General features: G+C 38.8%; 1 protein-coding gene across 4 annotated transcripts in view; it reads right to left on the reverse strand.

The window, feature by feature from the left end:
• ASCC3 (activating signal cointegrator 1 complex subunit 3) overlaps positions 1–19,243 on the reverse strand; it is a 630,293-nt gene that overhangs the window by 115,009 nt on the left and 496,041 nt on the right. For all 4 annotated transcript variants that reach the window (XM_075862208.1, XM_075862206.1, XM_075862205.1 and 1 more), the window contains 4 exons: positions 18,626–18,792; positions 17,966–18,111; positions 17,149–17,269; positions 13,211–13,353 (listed from right to left, as the gene is read on the reverse strand). In XM_075862208.1, the coding sequence (XP_075718323.1) occupies positions 13,211–13,353; positions 17,149–17,269; positions 17,966–18,111; positions 18,626–18,792 (577 nt within the window). The remainder of the gene's footprint in view (positions 1–13,210; positions 13,354–17,148; positions 17,270–17,965; positions 18,112–18,625; positions 18,793–19,243) is intronic.

Below are 19,243 nucleotides of genomic sequence, written 5' to 3' on the forward strand. Positions count from 1 at the left end.
ATCAGAGCCTCGCTGGCAATCACATACTGTATCAGGATGTGCACAACTGCCTTTTTACCAAAAGTTATCTTCCGGCACATCATTGACACATATAAGACCACAATTATGCAGCAGTAAACTGTATTCTGCAGCACTGAGAATTCCATCACAGGACTTCCCATTCTAAGTAAAATGTAGCATGCAGGTAGATAATGGTGGGGATTTTCGTTGGCGATGCTCGTGGATACCAATAACAAAACAGATGCTTTTGAAAGATAATTTATTTGGTGCAGTACATATAAACTATTAGACACGCTTTTCGAGGTTGGACTAAGCCCTTCCTCAAGCTTGCACATCAAATATGGTGGATGTAACAAAAGGTGGGATTATATACACATGTACATCTACGAAAAACCACCCAAATGCAAATTAAAGTTCAGGTTAGCAAAGAGGGCGTTAACACTATCCTCAGTGAAGATTTAAATATCGGATTGTCATGTGATCGCTCGATCGTAATATCCTTCATAGTGTGTGTGAGTGATAATGATAAATAGTGTAAGTGTTCACAGGTAATAACAGTAGTGATAATAAATATTTAATAGGTAAGTATTTAAAAAAAAATAGGAAATATATACACAAGCCTATATACATGTCCCCCCCTTTATTGGTAGTGCCCATGGAGGACATCTATTTTTCTATGTATTTTGTGCAATTCTGTTTAAATATGTATTTCTCTCAACTCCTATTTATTTATGTATTTATATCAACTCCTGTCACCAGGCATTTATGAGAGCCTTATGTGCATCCTCCTCAGGCTCCCGTCCTAACATGATAACATGCCAAGAAGAACAAAGATATTTGTATAAAACCTAAAAATAACAAACTGTACAAAATGCCGACACAAAAAAACCAATGTTCTGATACAATTATGTTTCAGCATCTTGTGCGGATCAAATACGAACTGTTCCAAAAGTGAAAACACCCTTTTTAATATTAGAAGAAAAACCTGTTTTTCTATTATTAAAATGAATATTATTGTTAATCACTTTATTAATTTTAAATAGCTTTATTAAAGCGCAAACATAGGTACCATTTCACCATTTATTCCACAATATCTACGCCATATAGACTGGTTAATATATGCAAATCTCCAAAAAGATAAACCAATGCATCTATTAATCATTTTCTTTAAATACTTGCCTATTAAATATATATTATCACTACTGTTATTACCTGTGAACACTTACACTATTTATCATTATCACTCACACACACTATGAAGGATATTACGATCGAGCGGTCACATGACAATCCGATATTTAAATCTTCACTGAGGATAGTGTTAACGCCCTGTTTGAACTCTAACCTGAACTTCAATTTGCATTTGGGTGGTTTTTCGTAGATGTACCTGTGTATGTAATCCCACCTTTTGTTACACCCCCCATATTTAGTGTGGAAGCCTGAGGAAGGGGTGGGTCCAACGCTGAAACGCATAGCTAATGGTTTTTATGTACTGCACCAAATAAATGATCTTATAAAAGTAACGGCTTAGTTATTGTTTTCCACGAGCATCGCCAACGAAAATCCCCACCATTATCTACCTGCATTCCACATTCAATTACCGGACCATAACAAACTCCCTGTCGAGGGGAAGTTGGCAGCAGCCTACATTTTCGGTGACACATTACACAGAGCTACAATTACTGGAGTTATGCCCTCAAGCACAACTCAGCAAGGGGAGCACATCAACGATCACCATACCCCTCTGTCTATCTACATATTGAAAAAAAAATATTGCCCTATGAAGCGCTTTCTCTCTCTTTTTCCATTCTAAGAAAAAGACCATTCAAATCAATGGTGTTTTGCTTAAAATGATGTGTCAGATATTTTCAGCAAATTAGACCTCTGAGAGTTAGTCCTCTGAGTAATTGTTTTTATTGATACATATTGTGGTATAGATGTGATACAATATATTTTGCCTGTATGCGTTTATCTACATTTTTATATAAATACATTTTCAAACACCATTTTTGTGTGGTGCTTGAGGGCTGGTAATTGATTTTATAAAACCACACTGCGGCACAGAGTTGGGCAACATAATGAAAAGGAAAAACAACTTATGAGCTATAATGGCATCATCTGGTGAGCACTCAGAGACAAATACAGATGTGTCCTTCCTTACCTTTTCTCATATCTCAACATATTCAAGATATGTTATATATATATATATATATATTAAGTAAGGTACAAGATGACCAGCTTTGAAAAAAAAACAACAACATGATTTTGCGATACTCTGTCATGAGATGTCCATGCCATATGTGTCGCCACCTAGTGGTTGTGATGTGAATTGCAACCTGTCAATGATTTTGCTAGCAAGTGCAATATTGTATTGAATTGGTTTATGAGAAATTGGAGTTCTTAAACAAAATCAAGAAAAGGTAAGGTTGGACACATTTGTAGGTACTCTTCTGTTTTTCATAAAGCTGTGCAAGTGTCAGCTGGAGATGACCAGGTGACCAGGACCGGTTTTCAGGTTGTTACTGAGTGTGACACGATTGGCAATTTCGGTCATTCTGAAATTTTCAGATTTTGAGTGAAAAAAGACTTCTAGTTGTGTTAAAGTTTCATTTTGGTGCAATTATTGCATATATGTTTTTAGCCAAAAGTAAAATTCTAAAGGGAGAAGTATTTACACGTCTCCTGTTTTTGGGGCATAACTAAAAGATGCATTCGTATTCCCTTGTTTTATGGATCTTTTCCCGGTTTTTGCTTAAGAAAAAAATGCTTCGAAATGAAAATAAGTACGAGACCTAAAGTAGATTTTAAAAGCAGAAAGGAACTGACAATCAGATTCTTATTCAGACTAATAGCTTCTATGTATTAGTATTGTTCTGAATGATATGCAGCAGTGCTTCAAACATTGTAATATCATAGAAATAATTTTTACCCCCAAAAAAGAATATGTTTTGCGAATTATATAACATTGAGAAGTGCGGCGTGATTTTTACTGTTAAAACATATCTTGCTATTCAAGAGGACAATAAGGAGGCTGATTCTTACACTCAGAACTAACATTTCCTTCATGACAAATCTAATCATCTTCAAAGCAGGTTAGTAGTAATCCCCCTCCTTGGAGCATGTGTAAGACGTTGAACTACATGCGTATGGTTCGGATACCTGCTTTTCAATGTGTGAAAATTTATTGGTGCCGAAAAAAAGCCTTTGTAAAGGGTGGGATTCCATCTGAGCAGATACATTACCCTGTGTCGAGGCAGGGTATAATTCAGCACAGTGATGACAATGCCGGCTCCAAAAGAAAAGACAAGACCAGATTGGACAAGAATGAGCTAACAGATTGTGCAACCCAGTTCTGTCCCCTTGAGTGTGATATATTGTTTCAAGATGCTAAGTGCACAGGCTTTTTTGGAGCGGATCTACGGTTGCTGCTGTTGGTTTTTCTCTTTATTTTCTCAGAACACTAATTATTAGTGTTCTAATTTCAGGGCACATCAGATTCTTACCATATGCTACGGCGTAATGCCCCTTGATTGCCTGCAATGCCCAGTGAAAGGGAGATGTGCCAAGAAACACAAGTCTTTAACATGGAGATTTACTAACATCACATCTGCTACAGATGTTAAATGAAGTAAAAACTTCTCTCTCATAATTAAGTGTTCACTTTTTATGAGGCACTTTTCTGTCATAAAATCCCAGCTCTCATGAGAGCTCTGGCATGTTGGCGTTCCATGCTAACTGCAAAATGCAAACACTGGCAATAAAACAGAATTAATATATTAAGCAAGCTGCTCTGATAGATCAGCACTTGGATATGTGACATTATTGGCAACCGGTGACTTATTGTTAACAGCACTGCATAAAAAACAATTATGAAAAACTGTTATAAAACATAAAGGTGTATTTTTATTTTCTTTATCAATTAAGAACTTTTCCAGAAACACTCAAATTTCATTTTAAAAGGGGTTGTCTCATCAGGTCCATCTTGTCTTAACCCTGGCGATCAGTCGTGATCACCGTTGGAACCTGAATCTGGCTACTCAATTCCCCTGCAGCAGCCCATACAGGTATAAGTAGAGTTAAATGGTGGACATTTAAATGAATAGCCAACCATGTTATGCATGGACGGACTGAGTCTGGCAGAGCATGAGTCGCTCTTACAGAATGGCTCTATGTACAGTATCATAGAGGGTGGACCCCCATTAATGATGTCCCCCTGAAAATATTGGAAGAATTGGTCCATATCCATCTGCAGTATGCTCTTGAAGATAAGGGCACATCTATCTTCTTTGCAGTTAGCAGAAAGGTCAGGGGAGACTAGAAAAGTGAGGAATAACAAGTTGCCCCTACCCTAAGCAGGAAACATACCCATATATTACCAGAAGTTTAAAGTCTGAATAGTAGAAAAAGGTACTGACATTTCTAGTACATTTATACATAGATGCTGCTTTCATTCATATATAAATGTATATCAGTTTGAAATACTTTCTGTATTTAAAAGGACATAACTTTTATACCTTCCCAAAAGGACAGTGTTCACATGAAGCCCAGAAGCCCAATCTCATAATATTCAAGAGAAACGAAAACAGCTATTCAGTCAAGTAAATAAAGCACTCCATGGAATACAAAATCCATCATTTCTGAGCAGATAAGCAGAAATATAGCAAAGCATTGATGCTAATGATTGCCCATGCCCGGCTGTAAGCAGTAAAAACGATCCCTATTGTAAGGTCCAGTACAGCAAGTAGCAACACACGACTGTAACATATAACTAACCACAAGTAGATGATCTCACTTTGCTATTAACATGTAAGGTGGTTTAAGTGTTTCATGTTTGGTCTAATAAAACATCTGAGCTGAAAGAAGTTGTTCTCTATTGAGCATAGGAGGCATCCATGCAGAAAGAAGGCCAATTGCTGCACCCACTGGCATCCTGAAAACGGTTCCAACAAGTAAGCCACACGGGTTCTTTTATTTTTTGTGGTGTTAGTACATCTGTACATATTGGTTTGTCCTACAGGCACAGCATCTCAAATATTTCATGTTGTTTTACACTCCACTACTGAGGAAAACTGAAAGGTACAACAATGTACAACAGAGATAACATATTCAAAAAAGGCCATCTGTCTCCAAGACAAAATCCTTGATGTTTGGACATCTAGGCGATGCTCAACAAATACAAGTTACCCTGGACAACAACATGCACCAAGATGGCATACAAAGTAGAAACTATGGTCAGCACTCTTGAGTCATTCATATCCACTGCGTGAGCTCGGCAGATGTAAACAGTCGCAAGGATTCAGCTGAGCTCGATAGAACAAGAAATCAAGTGTCCTGCGCTTTAGAGCTTCTTAACAAGACTTCCGTCTGGTGACAGATGCCCTTTAAAAGATTGGGCAACTCCTTCCACTGACAACTAGATGCAGTGAGCCCTTGAAATCAGCTCGTTGTCCCCTAAATCAAAAAACTGCATCCCACTGGAATCAATGGGCCATCCACCGATTTAATTGGATATGCTCGATCCACTACATCAGGGACAGTCAAACTTGGTGAGATCTACTGTAATAATACAGAAGGTTTGCAAACTCTACTTATATAAGTTACTCATCATTTTAAGATCATTTTAGATACATTTCTATGGCTCTTTAAGGTGAGAAAAGCAATATTTTCACACACAAATATTCCAACCAGAAATTGTAGGCCTTCAAATGTTTTCTCAAAAATAAAACAAAAACACAGCGTATTTGCTGTGAGCAGAATCAATTTATTGGAGAAGGGGATACTATTTTAGTAAGTTTGCTAAACAGAAACACAAAAAGAGGCCACCATTGCATTAGTCTAAGGCCCCATGCACACGACGGTGCTCGCAATCACGGCTCGCGATTGCGGGCACGGCCGGCCGCTGACTGACAGCCGCATTTTCGGGCCGTGCTCCCATACAAAGTATGGGAGCACGGCCCGCAAAATGCGAAAGAACGGACATGTTCCATAATTCCCGGAACATTTCCACGGCACTGACACCCTTCCGTAGTGCTACGGAAAGGTGTCAAGTGTTCAATGAAAGTGAATGGCTCCGTTTTTGCGGACCGCAATTGCGGTCCGCAAAAACCGAGGTTTTTTGCTGTCGTGTGCATGGGGCCTAACACTTTTGGACTGTGGATGGAGACCTTATTATTGAACTAATAGATCTACTCATCAGAGATCCAACAGCAGATCTTAATCTACTAATTGCCTACTTAGGTACTAGATCCTCCAGAATCATTGAGGGAATCCCCTGTGTTACCTTATAAGTTATTTTACCAGGAGTTGTTGAACCGGACAACACTTTTAAAAAGATTGTTTACCCAACAAGATAGAAGCATATATGCCTATGTTTTACGATCTACCTGTTTGGACACCTAAAAACAGTACTTATTACCTCACAGTCTTTCATGGATCTAAACAAACATATATAGCTAAAACTCGGCTCTTTAAAAAAATCAAAAACAACCGGAGCAGGCAAAAAAAGAGGTGAAATCCTCAACACCACAAGGTAAGTATAGATCAATATAAAATTTTAATTTTAGGGACATATTTATGTCCCTAACTATAATAGTCTACACATAGATAACTAGCGTCACTTATGATAATACATTGCCCTTTTCAGATGCCCTCAAGACAGGGACTATAATATATTATATACCTGGTTAACCTGGTTTTTCTGTGTCTACATTATATAGTCTCTCCAATCATGTACCTTTTTAATATGGTTGTTCTTATATGTATTTAATAAAACTTGTTATTCGTTTTGATATATATCTGGCTCTATACTCTGTTTCTTGTGTGTATATATGGCTATTATGGAGTTGCCTTTGCACTATACAAGGGAGGTTATTCCATAGGGACATTACCTAGCCCATTACTGTCTTTGCATTAGGAGGTTATTAATTATAAAGTTATTAGAGAGACATTCTGAAAGTGTTCACGGAGGGTTCACTTATCCCCCAGCCTGTATGCAAAAAGACAGTTCCAGCTCCCACCGGCGTGTTCCTCTGTAGTGGTTAGCCTTGTAGTTCCACAAGCGATATAGCAGCGTTCTGACTGTAGATATTTTCTTAAATTGCTGGTCTATAAATCCTCTGTGAACACTTCAGACTGTTTTTAAAGAATCCGCTTTGCGGTAAAAATGACATGTTAACTTTATTTTGTTGGTCAGTAAGATTACAACGATAGCAAATTTATATAGTTTGTTTCAGGGTTTACTACTTTTATAAAACAAAAACTATTTATTAAGAAAAATTTGTTTTGCGTCGCCACATTCTGAGAAAGATAATATTTTTTATTTTCCCGCTGATGGAGCTGTGTGAGGGTTTTTTTTTTGCGGGGCGAGCTGTAGTTTTTTTTTATACAATTTTGAGGTTACAAGGACTAAAAAAACAGCAATTCTGGCTTTTTGTTTTTACGCTGTTCACCATGAGGGATAAATAGCATTCATAGTAGCACAAGCTGGGCACCACATATTGGCAAATCTATGAAAAAAAAATCCCATTTTCACTCTGCACACTAATTTCTGAAAAACACCTGAGGAAAAGCTGCGGGGTTAACATGCTCACTACAAACCTAGGTGAATACCTTGAGGGGTGTAGTTTCCAAAATGGGGTCACTTCTGGGCTTTCCACTGTTTTGGTCCCCCAGGGGTTTGCAAATGCGATATAGTAACCAGAAACCAATCCAGCAAAATCTGTACTCCAAAAGCCAAATGGCGCTTCTTCACTTCTGAGACCTACCGTGTGCCCAAACAGCAGGTTATGACCACATATGGGCTATTGCCATACTCAGGAGAAATTGCCTTACAAATGTTGGGGTTATTTTTTTCATTTATTTGTTGAGTAAATGAAAAATTTTAAAATAAAGCTACGTCTTAATGAAGAAAAAGGATTGTTTTTATTTCCACTGCCCAATTCTAATTAGAACTATGAAACACCTGTGGGGTCAAAATGCTCACTACACTCATAGATTAATTCTTCGAGGGGTGTAGTTTCCTAAATGGAGTCACTTTTTGGGCGTTTTCACTGTTTTGGCACTCAGGGGCTTTGCAAATGCGACATGGCCTACGCAAACCATTCCAGCCAAATTTGAGCTCCAAAAGCCAAATGGCGCTCTTTCCGTTCTAAGCCCTGCCGTGTGTCCAAACAGCCTTTTATGACCACATGTGAGGTATTGTTTTACTCTGGAGAAATTGCTTTACAAATTTTGCAGTGCTTTTTCCCCGTTAGTCCTTGTGGAAATTAGAAAAAAATTGGTAAATCTACATTGTCTTTGGAAAAATTTAGATTTTAATTTTCAGGGCCTATTTCCAACAATTTCTGCAACAAACCCGTGGGGTCAAAATGCTCACTATACCCCTAGATAATTTCCTTAAGGGGTGTAGTTTCCCAAATGGGGTCACTTTTGGGGGATTTCCACTGTTTTGGCACCGCAAGAGCCCTTCAAAAATATTCTAATAAAAATGAGGCCCAAAAACCACTAGGTACTCCTTTGCTTCTGAGGCCTGTGCTTCAGTCCATAAGCGGCCACATGTTGGATATTTACTAAAACTGCAGAACCTGAGCAATAAATATTGGAGTTGAAATTCTGTGGTACAAATTTTTTTTATTAAAAATGAATTTCTGCAAAAAAAAATGAAATTTGTAAATTTCACCTCTACTTTGCCTTAATTCCTGTGAAACGTCTAAAGGGTTAAGAAACTTTCTAAATGCTGTTTTGAATACTTTGAGGGGTGAAGTTTTTAAAATGGGGTGACTTATTGGAGGTTTCTAATATAAAAGGCCCTCAAAGCCACTTCACAACTTTTCTTGAAAATGTGAGAAATTGCTGCTAAAGTTCTAAGCCTTGTAACGTCCTACAAAAATAAAAGGATGTTCAAAAAAATATGCCAATCTAAAGTAGACATATGGGGGATGTTAATTAGCCTGTCTTACAAGCAGGTACATTAACATTTTTAAAAATGCTAATTTTTGCAATTTTTCGCTAAATTTTGTAAATGAAATACTGAATGTAACGAGCACATTTTGCCAGTAACAAAGTACAATGTGTCACGAGAAAAGAATCTCAGAATCGCTTTGATGGGTAAAAGCATTCCGAAGTTATTACCACATAAAGTGTCAGGATGGTCAAAAGTGTCCAAAGCGCGAAGGGGTTAATAGTTTGGAAAATTACAGGCGCAACAATACCAATTAGGTTTATTTATTATTGTTTACATTATTATATATAAAAAAAAACGGAAACGTTTTTTTTATTTTTTATTAACCCCTTAATGACCGGGCCATTTTGCACGTTAATGACCAAGGATTATTTCTTGTTTTTTCACGGTCGCATTCCAAGAGTCGTAACTTTTTTTTTATTCCGTCGACATAGCCGTATAAGGGCTTGTTTTTTGCGGGACGAGTTGTATTTTGTAATTGTACCATTTTTAGATGCTTATAATGTATTGATTAACTTTTATTAACTTTATTTTAGGAGAGAATTGAAAATAAGCAGCTATTCCAGCATTAATTTTCACGTTATAAATTTACGCCGTTTACTATGCAGCGTAAATAACATGTTAACTTTATTCTATGGGTCGGCACGATTACGGGGATACCAAATATGTAAAGGTTTTATATGTTTTTTCTACGTTTGCACAATAAAAACCCTTTTAGAAAAAAATTACTTGTTTTTGCATCGCCGCATTCCAAGAGCCGTAACGTTTTTATTTTTCCGTCAATGTGGCCGTATGTGGGCTTGATTTTTGCGGGACAATGTGTAGTTTTCATTAGTACTATTTTGGGGTACATAGGACTTATAGATTAACTTTTATTTTATTTTTTTGGGGGGGAATGGGAGAAAAGAGAGAATTTTGCCGTTGTTTTTTGCGTTTTCTTTGGACGCCGTTCATCCGGCGGTTTAATTAATGTGTTCATTTTATTGGTCAAGTTGTTACGATCGCGGGGATACCATATATGTGTATGTGTGATTTGTTTTGACAGTTTTACTAAATAAAACCACTTTTTGGGCCAAAAAAGTAGTTTTATTTGACTTTGACTGTAATTTTTTTTTTTTTTTTTTTCACAAACTTTATTTAACTGATTGTCATTTTTTTTTTAAGTCCCATCAGGGGACTTCACTATGCGATCTGTTGATCGCATATATAATGCTTTGGTATACTTAGTATACCGAAGCATTATTGCCTGTCAGTGTAAAACTGACAGGCAACCTATTAGGTCATGCCTCTGGCATCGCCTAACAGGCAGATGCTGAAGACAGACCTGGGGGTCTTTGTTAGACCCCCGGCTGTCATGGAAACCCGACGGCGACCCCCGATTTGTTTGCGGGGGCGCCGATCGGGTGACAGAGGGAGCTCCCTCCCTCTGTCAAACACATTAGATGCCGCTGTCACTATTGACAGCGGCATTTAATGGGTTAAACTGCCGGAATCGGAGCGTGCTTCGATTCCGGCAGTTGCAGCAGGAGCCAGGCTGAGTATAACAGCCGTGCTCCTGCCGCTGATCGCATGGGTACGCTGTCAGTACCCGCGCGATCACAGGACGGATATATCCGTCCTCCTGCGCGAACTAGCAGCTGCTGAGGACGGATATATCCGTCCTTCGGCGTTAAGGAGTTAATTCAACCCCTTAACGACCACTGTATAGCCTTTTTACGGCGGCCGTCAGGCGGGGAGCTCCTGAAATCCGGGCTGTTGTAAACAGCCTCGGGCTTCAGGGCAATGATTGGAGACCACTAGCAGTCGTCTCCGATCATATTTAACCCCTCAGATGCGGCGCTCAATAACGAGCGCCACATCTAAGTGTTTTTGGAGGGGGCTCCCTCTCCCACCCCACTGGCATCCCGCGATGCAATCGCGGGGCGTCAATGGTTTCTATGGCAGCCGGGGGCCTAACAAAAGCGCAATTTGAAACTAGTCTTACACTATCCCGGGTTCCAATTGGATTCAGCGTATAATGATGAGGTCATAGTCCAGGATTATAAGTAGTGTAAACGCAGCCTGAGGAGCTAAGTGTCCCACTCCCCTGAAGATGCTACAGATGTAGCAAAACCTGTCGGAGAGATACATGGTATCATTGTAAATTAGCTACAATCAGTGTAAATTCCTAAAGATTTAGGCAGATTGTCTGGACACAGTTTATGCCCCTTTCAAAATTGCTAACCAGTAGCAACAGATTATGATATATTTCTGTAGATATAAACTAAATGGTGTATCTCTGACAATGTGAATCAAACCAGGAGTGCAGTGGTCAAAATTACGTTAAATTAACAAAAGTGGTTATACTGTTGCATGAGAAAGAACAACAGTTCAGTATCTATTTTCAAGATTGATACATAGGGTAGCACAAGGTTTGTAGTGTTTTTACATTGCATTATGTCATCTTTTGCTGCTGCATTCTGCTTCCGCCTCAATGTACTTAACGGTCCCCGGCGTCTTCTGGTTGCCTGTCGGCGGCGCCCCTCTGCCCCGGTCTACACTGCCTGCGGCCTTCCTCTCCACTGCTTTATTTTAGTTTCTCTGTGAGACACGAGCTGACACTCTCTTTTTTAAAGGGCCAGCATGCGGTAATTCACCCAGATTTCCCAGATACGTAAGGTATCCTTCCCCATTGCTCTAGGCGTGAGCAATTAGATTCTATACTCTAGTTTGCTAGTAGTACTCTCCTGTGTTTTTTTTTTTGTTTCTGTTACTGACCCTGCTTGTTCTTCACTTTGTCCGGTTGCCCCGCCTGCCCTGACCTCTGACTCTGCTAACCAGAAGTGAACGTCTGCTACCTGCTCTTACTATTCGCTTAGTTCAAACCTTATGCCTGTCTAGATCGGCCGTTGCAAATGGAGACTACTCTGGGGGTAGCGACCTGGGGTTTCTAGTGTGGTTTCTAGTGTTCCACATCTCGGGACAGAGGTTAAAGGGTGAACACCTAGCTGTCCTTAAAGGGGTTTTCCACCTTCTGACAACTGATGACCTATCCAACGGTTAGGTCATCAGTACATGATCCGTGGGGGTCCGACACCCAAACCCCACACAGATCAGCTGGTCCCGTGCCTCCGTGTAAGTGAATAGGAGCAGACCTGCAGTTCCGCAGCACGACTGCTATTCTATGTACAGAGCCAACTGTTTCCGGGACCCCCAGACGAAGGCTCTCAGACGAAACGTACGTCGGGTGTGACGCCAGACCGCACAAATCTATGGGTAAGTTGCTTATACTATATATCCACATATACTTTGTATGTAACCATTTGTTTTTGTCTGCTGCTGACTGCATCTTTGCCCTCAAATGATTACTCAGACCTGGGACTCTGCATATTATCTAGAACACATTACATGTCTCCTTGGTTTATATATATTTTATACACTATGTAGAGCACTGAATGTGACTTCATGGTTGCAGTTATTCCAAGCCTTACTCCTGATACTTTCAAAACATATATATATGTTTATTTATTATCCAACTATTGACAACTGTCTGGCCTCAATTGCTTCACACTGTGGTAATCATCTTTGATTTTAATGTGTGTGTTTTTAATATTTTGTACCAATAAAATTATATATTTTATCAGTATAATCATGGTTTTGACTCTATTTTTAGGTTTTTATTTTATAGCATTATGTGTCACACCATTCGGTGCCCGCAGGCCACCGGAGTGGCTTAACGGTGTGGGGTCCGAGTGTCAGACCCGCACGGATGATATGCTGATGATCTATCCGGTGGATAGGTCATCAGTTGTCAGAAGGTGGAAAACCCCTTTAGGACTCCGCTCCCTAGTTTAGCCCTACCACAAATCTATTGGCACCACAGTGTTGGCCCGGTGACGGTCACTAACATCTACAGGCCCTGTCACACACTATAGTACAAAGAATTACTCACAATTTATGTTGAATTTATTAATAATCTTAATAAAAGTTACGTTATATCAGGGATTAGTGGAGGGTTGTTTGTGCCTTCTGCCAATTGTACATATTACTGTAGTTAATTAGCAGCCCCAACCCTTACATGGAGTGCTTTGCCATATGAATATTAGTAAGAAAAATAGTCACCTCCACTTTTGCTCATTGATAATGACAATCGCATTTTTTTTATTATAACTTAACTATGTGTTCGCTCCTCACCCCACAATGAAAAGACAACTTGTGGAAATACTCAAGCAATACTGCAATATATTTGAACATGAAATCATGAATACATACCTCCCGCTCATCCATATTCAGCCACTGTTTGGGGTCACTTTCAGTTGCTAGGAAAGCAATCAAATCGAAAGCAGTGAGACGGGTTTGACGTCTGGATGACACAAAGATGAGTACAGGCTTTGCAGGGGAGTGACTTCTTATAGCTGTAACAATAAAACAGCAACACCGTTGTGTAATACTTGGCTTCAACATTTTCCTGCCTTAACATCAAGTCTATAGTTTACCATACACTAAAGATTTTAGACAGTCTAAGGGGCTTATTTAGGGCTCTTTCACATCACGTTTGAGAATTTATGTTCATACATAAGTTTGTGTTTTGTTTTTTCCCTTTTCAAACATATCCGGTTTTGGATCCATAGGTTTATAATGGGGCTTCCATCAAAGTTAAAAGCGTCCGTTTGTTTGCATTTCACAAGTTTACGCCAGGACACGTTTTTATTTTTTCAACAGGACAGACGAACAGAGACCGTTTTATTTTCTGTCCTGTTAAATAACTGGATCCTGACAGTTCCATTTTTCTGTACGTTATGGGTGTCATTTATTAAATACTCTACGACAGTTTTCGCAATTTGTGCAAATACTTGATTTTTGCACAAAAATTTAGTGACTTTTTAATTCTTACGCCGCCCCCAGGTTTTTTTTATAAGTGGGCAGGGCTTAGTGGGAGGGGGTGGCGTAAATAATAGCACAAATCTATGTTAGCGTCTAGATGGGGTAGATAGGATTTTTTTGCTGCACGGATGGCCAGAGATGCACCTAAGTTATAAAGAGGCACATCTTACTTCAGCGTTTTTAGACTAAGATGCAGATGAAACACCGTTTTTACGCAGCGTATCCGACCCGTGGAAACCCGGCCTAATAATGCACGCTTTAATAGTTTTCCATAACACAAATGCTTCTGTGGCACTTATTCAATTAAATGTAGATTACTCTCTACACTAAAAAAAGGTAAATGGGATTCTTTAAATAGTAGGGGTTTCATCCGCAGGATACCGGGTGATCGGTTATTAACATAAGGGTCTGTTGTCTGGAAACTGCTCTAAATCTTTATAAAAGGATCACGGGACATGTTTATTTATAGTGTAACTAGAGTGACACTTTACGAAAGTGAGAGTCATGCATGTTCACACACTAGTGACAAACTTATCAAGAGGGTAAATGTACTTTACATGTGCAATATTCTGCAAAAATGGTGCTAGTAAAGAATAAATTTGTTACGACCAAACTACTGTAATTTGAGTAATTTGAGTAATTTCACTTTCAAACTTGTCATTTATGGTGTAGAACCAGATTAACGCAACCCATAAATATGAATGGAGAATTCCCATTCATACGCTCCACGGACTTTCGGATGCAGTGTTTAAATGAGAAGTATGCCCTATCTAGCCTTTTAACGTAAATGGGGAAATAACTGAACCACAAAGTAGTTTTGAAGTTTTCGTCGTGAATTAGTAACGCACTATCAATAGAGACTGGAACTGCTTGTGGTTACTTGACATAAGGGAGAATTAAGGGTCTAGTCACACTACTTTTACAGTGTATGTTGGACGTATGCGTCTAAGGCTTTTCGTATGCCACTGTATAAGTATACAGTGGCATATGTTGACCAATGGCTACCATATTCTTTTAAAAAAAACATATACGATGCAGTATACCTTTTACTACTGGATTCCTCTGTGTGCAATAGTATCGTTGACTACACTATTCCATACAGTTGAATAAAGGTATACTGACAAATGCCAAAAGTACATCTGTGTTTAGGAATCCACCAGGTGAATGTGACCCAGCACATAAGCCAAATGTACATTGAAAACACAGTGTGATTAGAGCCTAATATTGATCTGTACTGGGCATTGTTCAGGACCTTCTAGTTTATGGTTCTATGAAGGTGGCTCTCAGAAAATTCCTATGATACTTATATAACTAGACACATGAATGGATTTGCCATTTTTTACAGCTAATGCATGCTTGTCTCTAGACACTGAATAACATGGGGTAAAAAAATCCCACCATTTAGAGAGTAAATACTTGTGTTGCGCCCAAGGGAAAGTCAATAATGAAATAGACTAGCCATATAATAAGGCCGTTTCAGGGTAACTAATCAGAAAGTGTCTAATACAAAGATTACAGCTTCTGAATTATAGGAGATTGCCAGTTTATGCTACAAATGAGTCCGCGGAGATGGCAGGAATACATCATCATTATATACACATACAGCCTGGAAGAATCTGGAGACACGAGATGTAATGGCTTCTTTTTCTCCCAAGAACAGGTGCGATTAAACAGCAAGAGCCTGATTTATTGTTCATTAGTGGTTTTTACATAGCGTTTCTGCAGCCTATAAATAACTGGAATAGTCAGGACCAGTCTAAAATTGCCATCAATACTTTGGCTCTGTCACAAGGCTAATTAGAAAAGCTAAACAGTCATTTTACACGGCACTACAGGCCATGATGTAAATTTGATTTCTAAGAATGAGATATCATAAATACTACCCAAATACCCAAACAGGAACCAATTCATCTGTGGTTAAAGCATTTAACGCACATCACATTCTAGGCACATTTTTATTACTGTCCAGTGCACACAAATTGCCATTGTGCAGTGTGGCGGAATATGTTGCTGGTCTATAAATACATGATAATAGCTATCTAATCATAATAATGTCGTTTTATGCAACATTCACTAATTCACTCTACTAGTCCTAGAGTCTACAGAGGAATCGGAGCTGAATTTGTTGTTCGTTGCTACTTTTTGTGCACCATCACATGGGTTATGACAGCCCATTAGGTCGACCTGCAGTCTTATAAATGACCACAGATAGCACATTGTGAAATATTAGTATTTCTGTCTTATGTGAGGAATCGAATGACTGCTAGGATCAGGATTCAGTTGTAGGTACTGCATGTTTCTACGACTTGTCAAGTGTTTTTTAATAAATAGAATTATTTTAGCCATAGATGGACTGGTAAAGTTTTTGTTTTCCTGGAACCTGTATAACTACTAACCATTGCTACAAGTCTTATTCGGGAATGTACACACGGCACGAAAAAAAACCGACTTGTAAACGTGCCAAATACGCTAGCGTTTCTTGTGAAGCATTTTTTAAAATACAGATGTATTTGACAAGTTTTCCACGTGTTTTTTACGCTTTTTGTGCACGCTGTTAAGACTTTTTTTGCGCACAATTAGGACTTCCATTTACTATGGGAACATTTGGCGCGTTTTACACGTCAAAGATTTGACCTGATGCTTCCTTTTAGACGACACATACTTTTAAACACCCTTGCGTAAAAAACGTGTTATATGTACCAACTGTGCAGTTTCCCATTGATTTAAATGGGAAGCTTAATGATTCGTTTTTAGACGCGTATTTCGGCGGATAAAACCCACAAAATACACATCAAATACACGCCGTCTGAACAGGGCCGTAGGGTCTATTCACGCGTCGTGATTATATCAAGTATTTTGTAATATTTTTTGCAATGTGACTGCAAGTGTTAAAAGTTCAGTAAGTGAATATCTTTTTTCTGTGTTTATAAGTCTATGTCTGGAAACTGAAGCTCGCTTATAGTACAAATGTACAGCTTCCACTCTTGATAAAGATAACTTTTCTTGCAAGGACGTCCCACATGAATATCATACTTACTAGATGAGTGTCAGGGGCGAACACAGACAACAGTGGGCCCAAGAGCAGTATATGGGCCCCATGCTCTCTAATATCTCATCTTGGAGCACCCCATCTGTTTCTCTAACAATCCACCAGTAATTGTGAGCCAAAGACAGTTGGAAGCTATTAGCTTATTATAAGGTGGCACAGGGCCCCCTTACCTACTAGGTCCATGTGCAGCTGCACAGCTTGCACCAATGGTATGTCCGCCACTGATGAGTGCACTATTGCAATGTTGACACCATTATTTTATTGTTTGGGCACTTACCTTGAAATGAAGGTTTGTTCATGCTGGCCATACGAGGGCAATAGTGTTGCCCAGGGAAACCCTGAATGTGGACCTCCAAAGGAACCGGTCGCACAGATGGACGAAAGTTAAACAACCCCATCTGCAATAAGGAAATACAATCTGTTAATAGAACTATGTGCTATATACATGATTCAACTTTACATTTTCTTTAAAGTTAACCTAGTAAGTAAATAAAGTGTACAACAACATCAATAGTCTTGAATAAAATGTATTATTAAAAATAAGTAATTGTTGCTCCTCCCACAATCCCCTGCAGGACGCTTACACACAGGTCCAGTAACTGCACAGATGATGTCATCAGAATCTGCCTGAAAAGCCTGTGTATATATCCAAGATATACGTTACTGGATTCTTTCTACTACTTCAATTACTCTCTCAAGTGTAGGTTGATGTTTCAGAAAATAAACGTTTTGTTCTGCAGCTATGTTCCATTTATCAGTTATATGGCATGTAATTATATGTGCCGGAATATAAAATTGGACCTGTAGCTCCAGAGAGAAGCTGCAGGACAAAGCCATGCCCTCCTGAAAGTTTGTGGTGCTGCTGGCATCTGCTCTAAAACACACACCTAAAAATGTACATGTAAAAGTTGGTTGGGCTTAAAGGAGAAATAGGGTGTAATAGTAAAACATATGTAGGATTGTTAATCATTAACTTTTACTCCCTTCTATATTGTACAATATTGCAATTACTTAATTTTTGTTGTTTCACATTCAATGGGGAATTACTGAGCATGATGCAATATGCTTTTGTTTTTAAATAAATTTTTACCAACCTGACCAATGCCCAGCCAATCTGCAAGGTCTCTAGCATTTGCTAGTGCAGTTGATAAACCAACAACTCGCACGGTCTTCTCTGTATGTGAGGAAATGAAGTTTGTCCGAGACACAATGACTTCCAGTACTGGTCCTCTCTCATCCCCTAATAATAAAAAGACATGCTATTATATAATATAAATACATAGTTATGCCCTGTTGTAATGTTTAAAGTGTATCTAACTTTTCAGAATAATCTCTCATATGTGTGTACATGAGGAATAACAAAATTTCTGGCCATTATATGACTTACCAGAAAGTGACAGCAAATCTGTTTGTGTTTTTCTTACTCTGCTACCCCTCCCCTCTCAATAAACTTCTATGGGCAGTGTGTTTGGGTGTTTCCTCTTTCTGGTCCCTCCTCGCTTTTCCTCCCCTCTTTATAGACTTCTATTGGCAAGCAGTGAAGAGATACCCTCTCCCCACTTCTTGTATGGAACTAGGAACCGATTTTGCTTGACAACAGGGGCGGACAGCAGATTACAGGAAGGGAGTGACCTAGTGCCGGTAACTTCACACAGAATTTGCAAGGATAAAATAACTAAGTTCATATATCAGGTATTCTATTAGATTAACATAAGTTGTTTGAAAAGTTAGTGTTCATCAAAAGCACTACTCACCAAGCAAATGGATTTCATCAATGATTAAAATGGAAACCTTTTGTACATAACTCCTGTTTTGCCAACTCCTGCTGATACCGTCCCACTTTTCTGGGGTAGTGACAATAAGGTCAGCTTCCGCAATGGCTCTCATATCAGGAGTGACATCCCCTGTCAACTCTACAACTCTGTTAATAGGAAAATATGCATTTTTAGTTTTACAACGATTAAATACTGAATAAAAGTCATTATGTCAGACATCCCCTATAGTTACACACTTTCCAAGACTGGAGTGTGTAAGGACAGTTTCTCACGTTACTATGAAGGATGTCTAATTAAGCTGAAGTCATTGAATCACAAATTATTCCTCTTAATCCGTTTACAATTAATCTCAGAACTGATCTATGTGTTCTTACTGCCTTTCTGTTAAATGTTATAAATGTTGTGAGGTACGTGTATGTCAATATGCCCCGAATATCCCATAAAGGGAATGTGTCATGTTTAATTTTAGTTTTATTAATTAGATTTAAGTATATAGACAATTCATAATGTTTGGTCTTTTTTGTTAATTGTTGTAGCAATTAAGTTTTTATTTCTAAAACTTTCCCTTTGGGTGGCCATATTGGAGACAGACCCTTC

This window comes from Rhinoderma darwinii, chromosome 4, assembly GCF_050947455.1.
Source record: "Rhinoderma darwinii isolate aRhiDar2 chromosome 4, aRhiDar2.hap1, whole genome shotgun sequence".
Lineage (NCBI taxonomy): Eukaryota > Metazoa > Chordata > Amphibia > Anura > Rhinodermatidae > Rhinoderma > Rhinoderma darwinii.